Source organism: Ixodes scapularis, unplaced genomic scaffold (genome assembly GCF_016920785.2).
Source record: "Ixodes scapularis isolate PalLabHiFi unplaced genomic scaffold, ASM1692078v2 PGA_scaffold13__105_contigs__length_92229423, whole genome shotgun sequence".
NCBI classification, from domain to species: Eukaryota; Metazoa; Arthropoda; class Arachnida; order Ixodida; family Ixodidae; genus Ixodes; species Ixodes scapularis.
Genome location: NW_024609839.1, coordinates 27,476,356 through 27,493,557, shown reverse-complemented (window position 1 = coordinate 27,493,557; position 17,202 = coordinate 27,476,356). Strand labels below are relative to the sequence as shown.

The 17,202-nt window shown below is 44.8% G+C and overlaps 1 protein-coding gene across 1 annotated transcript in view; it reads right to left on the bottom strand.

The window, feature by feature from the left end:
* Window positions 1–1,750: 1,750 nt before the first annotated feature.
* LOC8031902 (dachshund homolog 2) overlaps window positions 1,751–17,202 on the bottom strand; it is a 79,178-nt gene continuing 63,726 nt past the window's right edge. Inside the window, exons 7-13 of the mRNA XM_042289736.1 lie at window positions 12,773–12,846; window positions 10,284–10,430; window positions 9,257–9,490; window positions 7,007–7,090; window positions 4,777–4,914; window positions 2,972–3,037; window positions 1,751–1,808 (exon numbers count right to left, since the gene is read on the bottom strand). Of these exons, the coding sequence (XP_042145670.1) occupies window positions 1,801–1,808; window positions 2,972–3,037; window positions 4,777–4,914; window positions 7,007–7,090; window positions 9,257–9,490; window positions 10,284–10,430; window positions 12,773–12,846 (751 nt within the window). The 3' untranslated portion in view covers window positions 1,751–1,800. The remainder of the gene's footprint in view (window positions 1,809–2,971; window positions 3,038–4,776; window positions 4,915–7,006; window positions 7,091–9,256; window positions 9,491–10,283; window positions 10,431–12,772; window positions 12,847–17,202) is intronic.

The following is a 17,202-nucleotide window of genomic DNA, read 5'->3' as shown; positions in this document are numbered from 1 at the left end:
TGGTTGTAGTTGTATAACTATGGCATTCTCACGGCGCTCCTTCTCCCCAGAGCAGAATGCGTGTCAGAAGGACAAATTAATTGTGTTCATTGAGTAGGGGGCATTCCAGAGGGCAAATAAAATTGTGCCTCAAAACTGGCGACCTTGTCTTAACAACGCAAGCAAATCTCCCTGAAGTGCCCTAAGTTTCCAGCAGCTTAGGGAAGCTTTAGTTTTTGGTTTTACACGATACACGTTTCTGCCTTTTCGTTGAACTACTCTTGTCAATGGTTCTTTGACTGAGAAATGTTTTTTTTTTTTTATGTCTTGATGAATATCGAGCTCTTTATGGCTTAGTGGGCTCGCATTTATGTAACTTGCTTTCGAGTTCTTCCACAGAGCTGACCTCAAGCTAGAGTCATGTTTATGGTACGTTGAAGGCACCCAATTATTACATAAATTACACGGCAAATATATATCAAAGATTGAAGCGTCAGACTAGCTTATTTTTTTCTCAAGTCACTTGACGCGAAAACAGCTGAAGCGTGCTCGTCTAGTGTATATTACCACCCACGAAGTGCTACGAGTTGCGGCGGTAGGTATATGGTACTGCAATGATGATTGATTGTTTTATTCAAGTACGCTCAAAAATTGTCCAAGTTGTCAAGGGCTTATGCTGAGCCAGTTGGTTCATTGCTTTGTTCAGCTGGCCCAATGAAAGAAACTCTCCAGGTTGCTGGTTCTAACCTTGACCTCATTATTGTTGATGCTTCTTCGCCAATAAAAATCGACAGTGACCATGTCATATGACGTTGTATCAAATGGTACCTTTCCACTATTATTTTAGAAAGGTGAATACTCTACTCATGCATCCTTCTTAGTGTTGGAGACATTCCTTCAGATTTGGGACGGGGGGGGGGGGGGGAGGCTTTAATTGTATATCTTCGGTGCTATTCCGACCTCAGGTTGTGTCAGTCCACGCGTTAAGAATAGGTTAGAGAGGTGACGTATTTACCGCCTTCTTTTTCTCTTTGATATATCATTTTATCACCGGCAAACCAGAGCAGCGAATTGGCGCCTCCTCAATGCGACTTTTACTATCGAAGTCATGTCTGACGAACAGAAATGACGTCACGTCAAAATCGCGGACTCCCTCACATACCTATTCACTCGCTAAATCTAGCAGCTTCCTCTTCCTTTTTCTCTCCTTCTCTAAGCACAAAGCTTAGACGTATAGTTGAACCTTCTAGGGATAGCCGCGGATGTGATACAGTCAAGCAACACCGAAAACCACGTCACGCTTGTCCGTCATCTTCGTTTCGCTTAAGATGTCACCTTACACTGACATTGACCAGCATTCGATTGCTCGGGGATGAGACCACACGTGCGTCACTGTGTCCCAGTTGTGATTCTTGAACAAGAAATTTACCTTACGATAGTTTGTGTCTAAAACACGTTCGCTTCGGAAAGCGATATGGCCGACACTCAAAAACGGCAAGTCACTGATGTGAAAGCAGGGGGAGCCATACACACGTCCGTCTATACGCTTCTGTTTGGTCCAGCAAACTCGTTGTGACGTGATCTGTGCTGCGCGCTTCGAATGGCACACCACCTCTCGTTTTTCGGACGCGCACCAGGTGTCCTCGCGGTCGTTCGATATGCACAATGTGTCCAGACGATATGTTGTAGACTCGGGGGCAGTCGGCGTCGCTTCGAAGACGTCTTTTGCCGTCCCCGCGCTCGATGAGCTTTGCCTCCAACCAATGGCCGTTCAGGACTCGGCGCTGGTCTGGGTGATGGTGGATTCTTCCAAGATTATATCTACCGACCTGCAATGAAGACACGTTAGTCCATTAGAACAAGTAGAGCACTTTCCTTTGCGTTCACACGATGGTACTAGCCACGGTTTCTATCAACGTTTGACCACGATTTTGTTGTATACCTCTCATTAAGTAAACGTGTCTTGATAGTTGTACTGCGGAATATACAAATACCAATTATCAGTGTTATTTTTAATACGTAGAAGAAACTAAAATTGAGCAGAAGAGAGCTAACATGTTCAGCAGCCCGCCGGACAAAGATGGCACCTCGCAGAAGGCCATTTTTAGAATTTGTATACTTTGATCTTGCTTAACGTAAACCGTGGCGTCAGCGGTAAGCTCAACTTCTTTGCCTTGTGGGATGTCTCTCTCTCGCTATGGCTTGTGCAATGAATCACCTACCATAATTACGAGCTTCCTCTATGACCTGAAACAGAGAGACGCTTTAAGGCCGCTGTGCATGGGCGCCGCCATAACTGACCTTCAGTTTTTGTTTCCTTTAATTGCGTTTTATTCACTTACTTATTACGGCAGCAGGAAATGTTATTTACATTTTAGATTCTATTGTGTTCTTATTCCCAGTATTAGCTTCTGAGGGGCTCTTGAACTACCACTTCAGTCGCTCGGCATCTCGGTAAAGCAAGAGAAGATCAGCAATGGTGACTGTAATCAGGCGCGTACAAAGAGCCTATGCAAAGCGCATGCTCGTCTGCTGCTTGCGAAAGTGTTGTGGGGAGGTAAGAACGCCGAACTCTGATTTGCTCCGATTGGAAGGATAGTAGGTAGGCCTCAAAGAAGCTGGCATCGAAGTCTACCCACTATCCTTTCAATCAGAGCAAATCAGAGCTTGGCGTTCTGATGTCACAGCAACCCCTGCACAAGAAGCAGACGAACTTGCACTCCGCATAGTCGTTGACAGGATGAGAACGACGAGGCATCTCTTTCGAGAGTCCGGTTTTTATCACGCGCTCCTTGTCTATGTTCGCACTTTAGATGCGTGTGCATGCTCGAATCGTACGGGACGCCAAAGCCTTATCGTATACGAGACGCTCTCGCAGGATGTGGGACAACTGAAACTCCTCCCTACCGTTCTCAACCTGTCAGTGGCGATAGTGGGAAGCCATTGGCGTTGTGGGACCAGTGTCCGTACGCTTGCGGTGAAGGGGACATACTTTTAATGCTGTTATCTGACTCCATGGCGACAGCGTCTTCGCTCTTGATCTCTTCTTGTAATGTCTCTGTGAAGAGGAGGGCGTAAAGCCACGTGTAAGGTTGTGACATTCATCACACGTTCAATTGAGACTGCTGAGCAGACACAGCATCATTGCTGAATAATGCGCGGTGCTCACAAAACTTGTCTAGAACATGCGAGCGGTGTCTTTTCTCGGGGAAGCGCTATCCTGTCGGCGGCCGAAGAACTGCTCCAAGTGGTTGTGCTCGCTGGAGCAGCTCAAACAAAGGAGGCCATTCACTCAACTGTGAACATCGCAGTAACTTTGCCGGCCAACCAATATCTGCTTTTCGACATTTTTTTGTAAGAAGATGCATAGGTAACTGCCGAGACAGCCAGTGACTGGATGATTCAATCAGCAAACACTTGATGTTTCTACTGAATGACGAGAAAAGCGCACTTCGCCTCGCAGGCAAAATTTATCTGCTTTTTTCGGTCTAGCAGTGATTTCGGCATTGATTGAGCCATTTACACTGCTCGGGCAGTTCCACTGAGCTTTACGTCATGGATCAGATCTTCGGCTGATGCTAGTCTACCGCTCTCTTGACATAAGACACAGTTCGCCCGTTCCAGATTAGTTTGCTGAGCTAGCACAGTGCATAATATCCTCCTGTAGTTTTACTTTTTAATAAATCTAACAATAAACGCGCAACAATTTGAAGAAAAAAAAGGAATTAAAAAGGCCATTCGTTTCTAACGTAATTTCTAGACCTTTGTATAGGAACGCTAACATCTACTAAAATATATGTATAATATAATATATATTTATTTTTATTTTGATAAGGTGCATCGTTCTATACACCATTTATGTTGTATTGGTTGTCAATATTCTGTCACAGCTAATCATAATGTGCTCCTCGGTGTAAACGTAGTTTTGTTTTTTATCATGTGTTATACTGTATTATCGGAGGACATTGTTTTTTACTAGTAGCGCACACTGCAGAACGCGTCTTGCGCCGTTCCAAGGAAGCACATAACCTAACTATTACATGACCTGGCTTGTTTGTTTTGAACCGAGTACCATTCTGTCGACATTTTCGTTTATGAACATAAAAACAACACGCACCCTAATTTCTTAAGCGTTCATTTTCTTCTACCATACCTCAACTCAAGCAAATTGCCACTACCACTCCCTGCAACTTTCCGCTGTGTGAAAGGCGATCGAGAAAGCACAAGCTTTCTGTTGCACACAGCAAAAGACGCGTGCGCGGTTCCAAAAAAACGTGAACGTTCCGGCACGTGCCTAGCACGCCCATCTTTCAAGTGAAGACGTCAACCACGCAAACAGTACGGCCGCCTTTATCACTGCGCCTCCTAGCCTTCTTTTTTTTTCTTTTTTGGGAGATTTGGTTTGACAGCAAAAGCAGAGGCGTTGACATAACCAGCAGACTGTGTGAGTGACTACGTCCTGAACTACGTCATGAGCACGCTCCAGAACTTTCTCGAAGGACGCTATCGGAGGGTGACCTTCCCCCCGGCAAAAAAACTACATCCCAAAGCGGACAGGAAGCGAAAGAAGTCCTCCGCTTTTGTGGTGGGTTGTCCAAGGTTTTGCACAACAGCAATTGTGTCCTGTGTGAACAACCCTCGATACGTCTCTAACAGCATTGCTGCACTGGCTACCAAATTCTTCATCTTCGGCGTGAGTCAGTGTCGCCGACTGTCAATGGGAGACTTATGTATTGCTGTCCAGACGTTCAAAGTCTAATGAGCTTGTTTCTTAATGGAAAGGACTGGAGCACTCACCTTTGGGAATTTGAGACTCGGCAAGCGTGGTGCGGAGCGCCTCTTCGTAGCGTACTCTCTTCTTGACTTCCCCTTCGAGCTGGTCCTGAACTTGCCGCCGGCAGCGTTTCTCACGACGCAGCCGCTTCTGGTAGAACACTGCACCAGAAGAACCAGTCAGCCTTACTAGACGCGATGACTTTCAAACATCTGCCCTTGTCTGCACACGGTATTAAAATTATATTCTGATTGGAAACTTAAAGAATATACCGTAACATTGTTTTTAGCTTATTTGAGTTATACACCTGAATAAGCTCTTTTCAAGACGCTACCAAGCTGCATTGGGCGTCACCACTTCTTGCGTACGAGGTTTTAGGTTGCACGCTATTCGTATACAAATTATCGCACAAAGAACAAGGGGCGATACACAAAAGACGAACAAAGCGCCAACTCACAACTCAGATTGTAATTCATTCGTTCTAATCTTTCTCTTCATCTGCTTAGCTGTTTTGTGGAATTCAGATTTCGGTTCAGCATTCCTTTAAGTGATCGCAGACAATGCATTCATCACACACCTAATTACTAAGTTCGTGGTCGACGTTTAGGATCCGCACATCGGGTGCACTAATTGTTTGTGGCTGCTGAATTTGCAATAATTTGGTTTGTGGGTAATTTCTGAACAAAGTATATACATCTTTTCCACATGGGTGCAGCCTTCTTGAATGTCGTCACTTCTGGTAGGTTAAAACATCGTTTTGATCTCTACACGTCGTTGGAAGTATTCACAAAAAATTTGTAATTGTCATGCAGTCTTGTTTTGCCTCACGCATAATTTTTCTATCGCATATTCCGGGTTGAAATGTTTTATTATTTTTGGTCCCGCATACCAGATACCAAACCCACGTGGCTGGTCAGGTGACTAAACCAGTGAGCGCGTAAGTTTCCCCATCGGGTTGTAGCGTCAGTTCCGGTCGTATTTAATATCAAATGCAGTGTAAGCTGAACCCCATGGGACGAATATGCTGCGAAAAATCGACGAATATTGTCCGGCGGCTTTTGCTCTGCGCGTGGCATCAGCACAGTGGCTGCTACGTCGAGCGCAAAGCGAGCGTGCCGTCAGGCGACGTTCGTCAGTTATTCGTCGCATAATTCGCTCCATGAAGTTCAGCCTTAAGATGTTTTGTTTCTTTCCAGGTGCTGACGCCAAAGCGTGAAATATTGCTATTGATAAGGCTTATTTGAAATGACGGCGAACAGTGTGTTCCGCTTGTCACTCTGCCGGTAAAACAAAGCCCTCACAGTCAAGCCCAATTTCCAATGGTTTATCTCACAATGCCAACTCTTTTTATGCTCTAGTGGACATATTACCTGACAAGACGGGTTTTCAGCATAAAATGTGGTTAGGCCTCAATGCACACTCGTATATTCGACATCAACTGTTTAGTGCTGGTTGTACGGGTTCAGGTAGCTTTGACAGCGCTGAAGCTCCCGAACTGAAGCCAGAGCGTCTTTTGCGTATTATTTGCACGCACTCTCATGCGCAGGAGGTGCCAAGCAAAGCCACTGGTTTGTGCAAGTAGCCTTGACTAAAGTACTGGCAGCATTGCAGATCTATGGAGTCTACGAGCCTTGACAAGGTGGCACAAAATAGTTGACGTAGAGTGAAGACGCTTTGCAGCTGCTGTGCTTGGGCGACGCCATAATAAGCATAGTTTTTGTTTCCTTTTATTCCATTCCCTTTAGTTCATCATTACCACAGCAGGACACGTTATTGCCCTTTTAAATTCTACTGTGCTCTTCTCCCTAGCAGAGGACTTTTTGGAGGCTCGTCAATTGCCGCTTCAGTGACTCGGCATCGCGGTAAGGCAAGAGAAGTTCACCAATGGCGGCTGTAATCTGGAGCGTATGCAAAACGTCTATAATTCTTGTTTTTTCATCAGACACTATTTTAAACTGTCAAGTCGCGTTTACAAAAGTGTATTATCAATGCCAATGTGAGAACAGCAGGAAAGAGCTTCAGTTGTCGCGCCTCTTGTGCGAGCTTTCTGTCTTCGACAATGCCTCTGTGTCTCGTGCATCTTGAGTGCGCTCGAACGTAGTCAAAGCACGGCGGAAGGATAGAACGCGTGCTCGTTTGAAAGACACGCCCTGCAGATTTCGTTATGTTAGTAACTATACAACAAACCGTAATCAGCGGAAATGAAATGAGGAGATTTGTGTCCCCCGCCGAAGACAACTCTCGGACACCTACCTCTCTTGTTCTGCTCTTCCTGAAGCTTCTTCTCGAGGCCCTCCCGCAGTTCTCGCTCGCGAAGGATCTCCACTTTCAGCTCCGCTGGAAAACAAGGAGAAAGATAAAAAAAAGAACGCCAGAGTCAGTCAGCAATACAAATAGAAGCTGAGGGAGAGGTTAGGTGATGAGAGCGCAAGGGGATGTAAGATCACCGAGCTCTGGTTGGAATGATTAGTTATTAGACGCAAGGCTAGCCGAATTTGTTGCTACTAACTGTTCGAACGCGTTCTGTAAGTGATTTCGGCCATAGCCTCCTATTTACTGACAAAGCCTGGCAGAACGCGCCAAGAAGCAGCCGCCGAAATGAAAAAGGTGGAGCGGCACACAATGGATGAGCGGAGAGCCACGTGACTGGCGCCCCGCTGCGGCGAGACGCCGAAACACACTTCTCCCGAGCGAACAAGTCTGTTTCGGATCCTCGCTGCTGCAAAATCTGTTCGCTGACGTCCAGGTTCCCCGAGAAATGGCTCTTTGATGCTCTGTGCAACCAGATCCTCGCGCTCCAAAAGTGCGACCGGACACTCTATGGCTCCGTCGTCGAACTGTCAAGCCTTGTGATTATAGAGGAGGCTATGATTCGGCCGATGCCACCTAGACTACAACGCGTCTTCATTAAGGTCATCGTTAGTGAATCCCCGATTCGTGCCTTAAGCGGGCAAACACATTGAAGCTTGACGTGAGTCGTCGCAAAGCGGCAGAGGTGTTGCTTTTGGCGTCTCCGCGTGATAACGTGTGAGACGCTGCAAGACTCGGTGTCGACTATGCTGACGCCGGGGTAGGCGGCAGTCCGGCGATGCGCAGGTTTTGACTATTAGGTAGTACCGATTCAGCAATCAAAGCCCGGCGCTCTGGGGTGTCTCTGCGAGTTCTCATCTCTTCATCTTCCTCTGTTTCTCGTTACGGAAATGAAAATCTGAAACTCAGCTTTTACGAGTAACGAAGGTACTGCAGAATCAGAAGAAAACGACCCTATGGTCGCCACATCTAGAATCCGGTCCGAATTAAACGCGTACGTCGGAACGCGCAGCCTTCAACGCACGTTTCGCTACCTGGAGATTTCTGGGAAGAGAAACAACTGCGGAGTGGAGAAGGAGGCTGCGAGGATGTACACCCATGAGCGATATGAAGGTAAACAGCCCTCTTCTTGTTTTTGACGCTCCTGCAAGTTTTGGAACAAGCTCTGCTCAAGAAGAGGGCTAGAAAGTAAAGTTTAGACCCCAAGTCACGTACCATGTGAGACGTTGAGAGTTAATATAGCTTTAGGGAGCCGTAAAACAGGCAAGACACCAGGTAAGGTGTTCACCTTCATATTGCCGGCCGGTGTACCAGGCTTACTCCAATGGGCAGAGCCTGACATCCTGCTCTGCAGCCCACTGTCTTAATTTCATCAATTCCCACGGGCCTCCAGGTAGCGGAGCGTTCGACGAAAGCCACACGCACCGCCATTCGCGTTATGTTCGAACCAAATAGTGCAATGGCAGAATACAAGCAGAGGCTTCGTATACTTCTTAAAAAAAATTAGTACTGGGTAGTTTATCGATTAACCTAACGGGTAAAACACAGCGCAGGGACAGAGCAGAATACGAAAGGAAAACACGGTGTCACTTTAAAAGATTGCGCCGTGTTTGCGCCGTGGAATCTTAAAAGATTGCACAAAATTACACACTCACCAATCGTGAAGCGTTCGTGTCAGTAATCTAAATTTCTACACGTTCACACTATCTTTAAGATACCGTGTTCTTTTTCATTTTGTCTCTGTCTCCTCCATTAAAATTCTTCAGTTGTGAGTGCAGCATTTTGCTGTCGTGTCTGTTCTCCATCGTTCGCGTTTTCTCAGCTGTGTTCTCCATCATGTATAAATCAAATGAGGTCCCTCTTGCCAGAGAATATCAAGGAGCTCCTTTGCCTCATGCAGCTGAAGTAAAAATCTATGAGCGTGAGTGTTTTGAACCGTTCTCCAGCCCACATCGAGATTGAATCACCATCGAAATCGTATATTGCGCCGCATATCACATATTAAAAAAAAGGACACGAAATTTGACGTTTTCAAAATGTTATGTATGGAAATGAACGCGGCGGATTAATCGACTAATCAATCGATTAAAGGGTGGCAGTTAATTGGGTTAAAATTTTCAATCGATGCGAATCCCTAAACAAAAGAAAAACGAAAACAAAAAAGGCTTATAGGGAGGGGAGAAGAGAACGCACCTCTCTCCATGTGGACCTGTTGTTCCTGCTGCCTGGCGTTTTCCTCGGCCACCTTGAGGAGCCCGAGGATGTTCTGCAGAAGCGTCTCGACGGAGCCTCTGGCCGCCAGAAGACCCGTGCGGTCCATGAACTGCTGCAACTGGCTGTCGCCGTCCTGCGACGGGGCGCGGTGGCGCTTGGGGTCTCCACCGCCCGTGCTCGACGTGCTCGCTTCGGAGTCCTCACTGAGGTCGCCTGCACGATCGGACGCGCGAGGAAAGCGTCAGCCCGTGGCTTCTCGAAAGCCGCGGGGAAGGTCCCGGGAGTGAACAATCGGCTATGGGCGTCCGGCATTAACAAGACCGCGATGCCACTCTTCGCATTACAGTATCGCTTGTCCTGTCACGTTTCTGCTGTCTTAAAGCGGTAAAAAAGCAAAAAAGAAAAAAAACACCGCCTTTCGGTGCCACTAGTACCACGAGAGCGGAAAGACGGAGCGATGGCCCAGTTGGTACATGCATAACAAGAATAGTGATAAAGTGTTTGGAAAATAAACGACTAAATGCTATACTCCGTTTCACGCTGTGAAATGTAAACGGCTAACCGGGCCACGTCAGGCAGAGCGTGTCTGATTTTCGCTCCGTTGTTCCAAGACCATGCGTCTGAATAAAGAAACGGACAATAGTAACACTTAGTTTATCCGCAGCCGACGCTACGAACCGATGAAGCTCGTTGCTTTTGTCCGTTAGCCATTACCGGCTAAGCAAATCACGCAAAAGTAAATGCGTCGTGATCCTGCCTGTTTTCTAAGTGTGATTGTCTTAGGCGGGGATTGCAGACGCACAAAGAAGACGATTCTTGTTTGTCGATCCGTTCGTCGCCGTTTTCATCGGTTAATTCCGCATCATCGTTGTCTCCCGAACGATAAGCGGACTCCTCCACCCGGACTCGCCAGATATTCTCTTTCTTAAGCTTCCCCCAACTGTATAGGTGGTGTCGGCTGTCGCGAGTAACCTGTGTGGACAGAAATGAAGACAAGTGGACGCACCCTGGTCCCTGTCTTCCGCGTAGTCTGACTCGCCCTGTCCGTCGTCGTCGTCCCTTGTCCGAAAGACGTCCACGTCTCTCGCTCGGGTTCCGCTGCCGTTCTGGGAGAGGTTGAGCGCCGAGCCGGTTTCGGCGTCTCCCGGAGGCCCTGAGACGTCGTGGAAGTGACGTTTTATCAGAAATGTAATATACTAATTCCAGACGCAGTTTGGAATCTGTATTGGGTATAATGCGGTGAACGAGTCGTCTGCTTCTTGCGCAGGAGTTGCGGTGACGTCAGAACGACGACGAGCTCTGATTCGCTTTGATTGAAAGGAGTGTGGGTACACCTTAATGCTAGACGTCTTGAGGTCTCTGTGTGTGTTGGCGATGAAGAAGGAGAAACAGAGGCCATCGTGGGTGTGGGCCGGTCTATCCAATATATATATTTTTTTTTCAATCAGCCAATAAGAGTTCGCCGTTCTGACATCATCGCAACCCCTGTGCAAAAAGCAGACGAAGTTCCGCTACGCCAAGACCTGTAGTTGAGGCAGCGCCCTCTCTCTAACATGACACTCCGACCTTTGCGACATCGTTTATTGCCACCTCGGGAACGCTTTGGATATATGGGCAGCATAGGACGCTAAACACAGCAGACGGAGATGCGCTGCAGGCACCATATACATACGTCGTCTGCTAATAAACCGGGGACAAATTTGACCAACTGCTACGAGCCGAGCGCCGCGGCGAAGAGGGATCGGACATGGGCCGAAATTTGGGTCGTCTACTAGCTCCCGTTGGAAGCCATTGACAACCAGCGCTTCGTTCGAAAATCTCAAGTTGTTCTGCTTGCGTACACAAGCTGACGTAAACCGGTGGACGAAGGAGGACTAAAGACAAGCACACCAGGGACCACGAGACTTTTCTCACCATTTGGGAGTTGGTGAGATGTTCTTGCCAAATTGTTGCATGATTTTGAACTCGCGAACATGTAAAAAATGTTACATTTGGTTGATTGCACGCATGCTATTCCGCTGCGACCAACCAGCAGTCGGGAACGCTCTCGCTCCCACTTTGACTCAAATCGGTCCCCTCGAGAGCATCGAATGGCTGCAAGTTCTGCTAAAAACGGAAAGTTCAAATAAAAAGAAGGAAAAAACTGTTTTTCTTAAAAAATAAAGACGTCTCATGCTGTTTTGGGGTTCAATCTCTATTAATTGACGCTGCATTCGTGCTTCGTTTGAACATAGCTAGCTCGTTCTTACAGCATGATGCGCTTGTCTGTGACATGCATCCTTTAGTTACAGCCGGCAGTGAACACTGTTTATTGTTCAGTTTTTGGATCGTTCTACTGTGTACTTTCCCCAAATCTATATAAACTATAATTTGTGATACCGTGCACGCAACCAAAGAAGGGCATCCAGGACACTCAATCATGTACACATTACTGAAAAGCATTTACTAAATACTGATACTACTCGCTACCCGCTCAGAGAGTAACTATAAGTACGTAACTCGTTGCTTAGACTCGAAAGAAACACTTCACTTTACCACAAAAAGAAGGAGTTACCATTTAGTTACTTTGAACAGTGTGTTGTTTTTCGACAGCAGTGTAGCCGCGTTCCGATATTTTGTATCGTTAATGACACCTATAGTCGCATGCACCTCAAGACCCAAAGGAAGAAAAGTCCGGCTCCTCGCAAAATGAGACTAAATTCCCCTTCCGTCTTTTGGATTAATATCCAAAATATATATGTATGTGAAGTATTAGATTAGCTTCATGCTATTTTATCAAGACGCACACGGTTTAGGCGCCAAAATAGTCGTTCATTTCGGCCACAACCAAATATTGCAAGAACTGCTTCGCGCAGCGCCTAAATAATATGCGAAACCGTTTATTTCTTATTTTTTATGTGACAACGAGGATAGCTATTTAGCAGATTCATGCGCAATTGTTTATTTACTTGTTGGCGCTATTTTGCAGTAAAAGTCGAAGGCGCGAGCTGGGGTAAAGACCAAATAGTGTAATTTAGGTTTTACGCATTCTTCTCCAGAAGTAATCAAATATTGTTAATCGTTACTCTATCACAAAATAACGAAAATACCCTACTCGTTTCTTCTCTTGGATAGTAAGTACTTTGTTACCAAAAAGGGTGTCCAAATAGATGTAGCGCGTCACTTGTAACGCGTTACGTACAATTCTGGCTCGAGTGGAAAGCTTGAGATTCAAATCGACACATCAAGTATATTTAACGGTCAAGTGAACCGAAGTCTCAGTTACATGGACTCAAATATGGGCACGCCGAAGCCACATTTTTTTTTTCTTTTTAATGTGAGTCCAAACTTTATTCTGCAAACATACAAAAATGGCGTTGTATGTGGTTGTTTGTTGCTGTTTCTCAGAGATAACTATAATAAAATCTCCCACTTAAAGAGTGTCCAGTGTATCATGATGCCGGTGTGCGCGTATGAACTTTAGACGACCCTAATTATGCTTCACGAGAAACTTACATCCGGGACTTTTGGACTTGCCGTTTGGGTCGGGGTTGCGTGACTTGTCTTTCTCGCAGGAGTCGTCACTGTTTCTGCAACAAAGAAAAATAAATGCGAACAGCGACGGTTATAATATTCCGCCAAAGGGACGGAAAGTCCAATTTTTTGGACTCTAAAATCACTTCCATAGACTCTCTGACGTTCGCAAATGCCGTAAAAGTACGTACTTTTTTCTTTCCGCGAACCGTTCATCAAGCGGCGACGTCTTGTTTTTTGTTTAAGGGCAGAAAATGACAGATCACGTCATGGTAAATGCAGTCTCCAACTTTTTTTAAAAAGAGCTGCGGCAGTTTTTTTTTTTTTTTTCGAGTCATTTAAACTGAACACATTTTCAGAATATCATTGCTTTACTCTTTCCTGCATTATATTTATCATTTCTTACTTTAAAACCGCTATCGAGAAAATGGTAAATTAAAGTTACGCCAATGCCTACATTAATATTTTCCCGCGCTTTCAAGTGGGGTTAAGTCCCGTGTTGTATAGCTTGCAAATCGAACATTCAATTAAACAAAAAAAAAATATTTTCTCAATTTCTTTTTTTGATCGCGTGAGTTTAATGTCTTTGATTTCAACTCCTCAATATTTCTGTCTTCTCCTAAACTCTACTGCCACCATAGTGACCTAGATTACAAAAGCTGACGTTGGGTTCTTGATCTTTCCAGGAGAACCTCTCAGCATTTCAGGCCAAATTTGGAACTCCAATCACTTCAAAGAAAACATTATTTTAACTTGTAATTTTTGGTTACTTGCTCAAATGTGTTTATTAATGTATCGAACCAATACTGAGGCAAATCACCGAACATGAAAATTTGACCTTAAAATTGAATTTTTCACACTTATGATATAGCATTCCTAAAGGTATAATGCATTGCGTCGACTCGTCCAAAATTTCTGCAAGGATCGCTTTTCTTTTTAAACAACAAGTTCTAAACTCTGTTTCTTTAAAAGTGCGACGAAGCCAATGGTACAAGCGCGATCATGTCTTTCTTTATTGACGCTTTCACTTCGCCAGCGCCCCTTCTTAGATGGGCCCTAAGTCATACGCTTGCTATTCTAGATTTTCGCACGCTAGCACTTATGATGGAACGGCTTATAGTCCCACATGAACGCAGTACGAGAGAGATTTTCTACACAATAAAAAATAAAATCAACACGATCGAACGCTGTTGGCTATCGTCCCTTTCTTCTCGTCTTAGATCTGCGCAAAAGTAGAGCTGATATCACCTTATTCTTTTTTTTTATGGTGATATCGTTATACGCCCCCCAGCCATCCTAGAAAACACGAAATTACAATCACGTCTGTCTTTCGTGACTCTCTTCCTTTTAAATACACGTCCACACTTCTCGTTGCGCTCCTTTCCCAAGATGTATCACAGAAAAAATGGCGTATCTCACTATTGAAAAACGTTTTAATAGAAAAAAAGGCTACGCACAATTGCAATTTTAGGTTTTCTATGCCACTTTAGGCGGGAAAGTTGAGTTTTCGCCATGAAAAAATTCTCTCATGATCCACAATAATACCTTGCAAGCTGACTTTAAATTATGTTGAGAAGTAAAGGTCATTCAATCTAGGGTAAGCCCATCCCTCGAAGTTTAAAGCGAGGTAAAATTGGCATACATAATGCATGATTTTTTAAACATACTTTCAGTCGTTTTAGAAATTATGCAGGATTGTGACTTATGGCACAGTTGTAGAAACAACTTGAAAAGGTACCATCGCGTTGGATACAAGCTGAAAAAGTTGTTCGGGCTTTTTTTGGCGCACCAGCCATATTTTGAGAAAGCTGTGGTCTGAACTTGGAACGTAATGCCAAGTTGAAGTCCCATTCTTCGGACTCTTGCGAGATACAAGAGGTACGAGAGTTTGTGGGGTTACGAGAGTTTGTGGAGACCGCAGACACAGAAGCCCAGGTAGGTGTTTCGGATCGTATTGTCCGAGGGGTACGTTGTACCATGTCCCATGAAATAAATAAATAATATACCATGTCATTTATGCTGTCTTTTTGGTTTCAAGGCTGTACTTCTTGTTTTAGTTTTGCAATAATTATGTGCAACTATTTAAATAGCGATTCTATATAATAGAGTGCGTATTTTTGTAAATCTTTTTCTGCCTTTTTTGCTTTTTTATGAAGTTTCTTTGTTGTTGCCCACTAAGCAACGTAAGCGTGTCACAAGGCTTCGTCAGGCAGAGCAAATCTGCCTTTTGCCTTGCTATCCTAGACCTTGAATCTGAATAAAAACAAAAAAAAAGGAGTGTCGGCAAAAGTAGATGAGCCAGACAAGCTACCACCGAGGTCTTTTTTTTTTCTCTTTTTCTTTTAAGAGTGAGGCGGGGGTAAATGGGGTGATTGCGCTTCTAGCGAAGTTCAAATTAGAGATGCACCTGTGGCTTTGGCCTGTACGCGTAAAAGCAGAGCCTGGCGGCCGAGGCTCTCTCGAGTTTGCGGCGGGCGAAAATGAACGATGCCGCGGTTCTGCTGACAGGTTCCCAGATGGGCCTTTGGCGGGGCGGTCTGTTCGCGGGATCAGCGATGGGTTCAAAGTATCCGTGCGTTTCCTTCTCAACCATTATGAATCCTTTAGTTTATGCTCCCGGTTATACTGCAGAGTTTATAAAAATCACGTAGTCCTACGCTGTTCGTCTCAAATATATCATGTAGTAGATGGTTAAATAACAACAGTTTCGAAGGTTCCTTCCGTTCTAGATAACTTCGTTCCCATCATTATCACCATCATCTGGGATCGCTATCATAGAACCAAAATATTCTTATGGTGCATCTGGTTAGACGGTCAGGGTGCCATACGGGAATTCGCGATTGAATTCTTTATTTGCTGCGGTTTGCTTTGCAGCGAAGTACGATGGAATAGAAGTGAGGTAAAATGACTGTACAGGGTGTCACAAAAGAAAATTTACATTGTCTTTTTTACCGCAAAAATGAACTAGGCATCGCCGAACGCTCATTCTCCGCCCAAAGGTAGTGCCAGAGGTCACAACCAGACGCCAAAGTTTCACCCGATCCGATAACTTAATCAAAAGTTATAAGTGATTTTCTGAAAATTTCAATGTGAAAATGGCGGCCGACGGAGTTTCCAAACACATGGGGTTCTATGGCACCAGAAACCGAAAACGGGCGAAAATGGGCTCCATTTTCCCATTGAAATTTTCAGAAAATCATTTATAACTTTTGATCAAGTTATCGGATCGGGCTGAAACTTTGGCACCTGGTTGTGACCTCTAGCTCTACCTTTGCGCGGAAAATGAGCGTTCGGCGATGCCTAGTTAATTTTTGCGGTAAAAAAGACCGTGTAAATATTCTTTTGTGACACCCTGTACTTTGAACGGAATGTATTCAATGTTAGTTCGACTGAAATTTACCATTTTCAAAAGTTCATCAAGCAACAATGGCGGCCGCCATTGCTTCGACACGTCGTGTGTGATTGGATCCGAGTCCTCGCCGAATGCTGACGTCACACTCGTTTTTCGATACGTGCTGAGCCGAGTTCACGCCGAGTTCTGACTCAACCCACGTGTCCAATACATGCTCAGAGTACTTGACCGAGCAATGGCGGACAGGTGATGGCGCAGACTTTTGGAAAAGGGTCTACTAATATCTTAGAATTGTCTATAATGTAAAATGCACCGTAACCATGAGGAATAAGTAAATCATTATCAAATTGGGTCATACATCTGAGTTTTATACAATATGTCAAGATTACAATCATGATGGTCCAAGCTCTTTGCGAAGATTGCCGTAAAACCCTTTATTACCGCGGTCCCGATTTTTCGTGCGAAGGGGACAGCGGTGTCATATTCGCGGCCGTCCAATTTCACGAATTCTAGAGGCTGGAATTCGCCTCTACAAACAATAGAAATTTTCGCGCCCGCTAAATTTCTCGAATATTACAAGTCGCGAAATTCGAGGAAATTTAGGGCCCTTTAACATTAAAAATTTTGAAAAATTTCAATTTTTTTTTGGCATTTTGTTGACAGGTTGTTTGTTTTGACAGTAAACCGGAAATGTAAAAGCTTTTATGTTGTATATATTAAATCACAGAAGACCAGAGCCTAGATCTAGAATCTTTTGGAAAAATTTAAAACGGAGTGTGCCAGTCTCAAATATTTATGAATGGTGCAGTTTAGTGACGTATATTATCTAGTGACATTTCAAGCCATAGCTCCAGCTCGGTCAAGCCGTCTATGTCAACGTCCGCCGTTAAACCTGTCATGCTCCATGCTCTCATTTTTCAGAAAAAAAAAAAGCTACGCCTTAAAATTTCATCGAGTAAATTGCACTACTATAACACACCTTTGGGTGAAAACTTGAGATTGGTACCGCGAAGGATTCCAGTTATCTGGCCAATTTTAAAGCCAGCATCGGAATTATAAC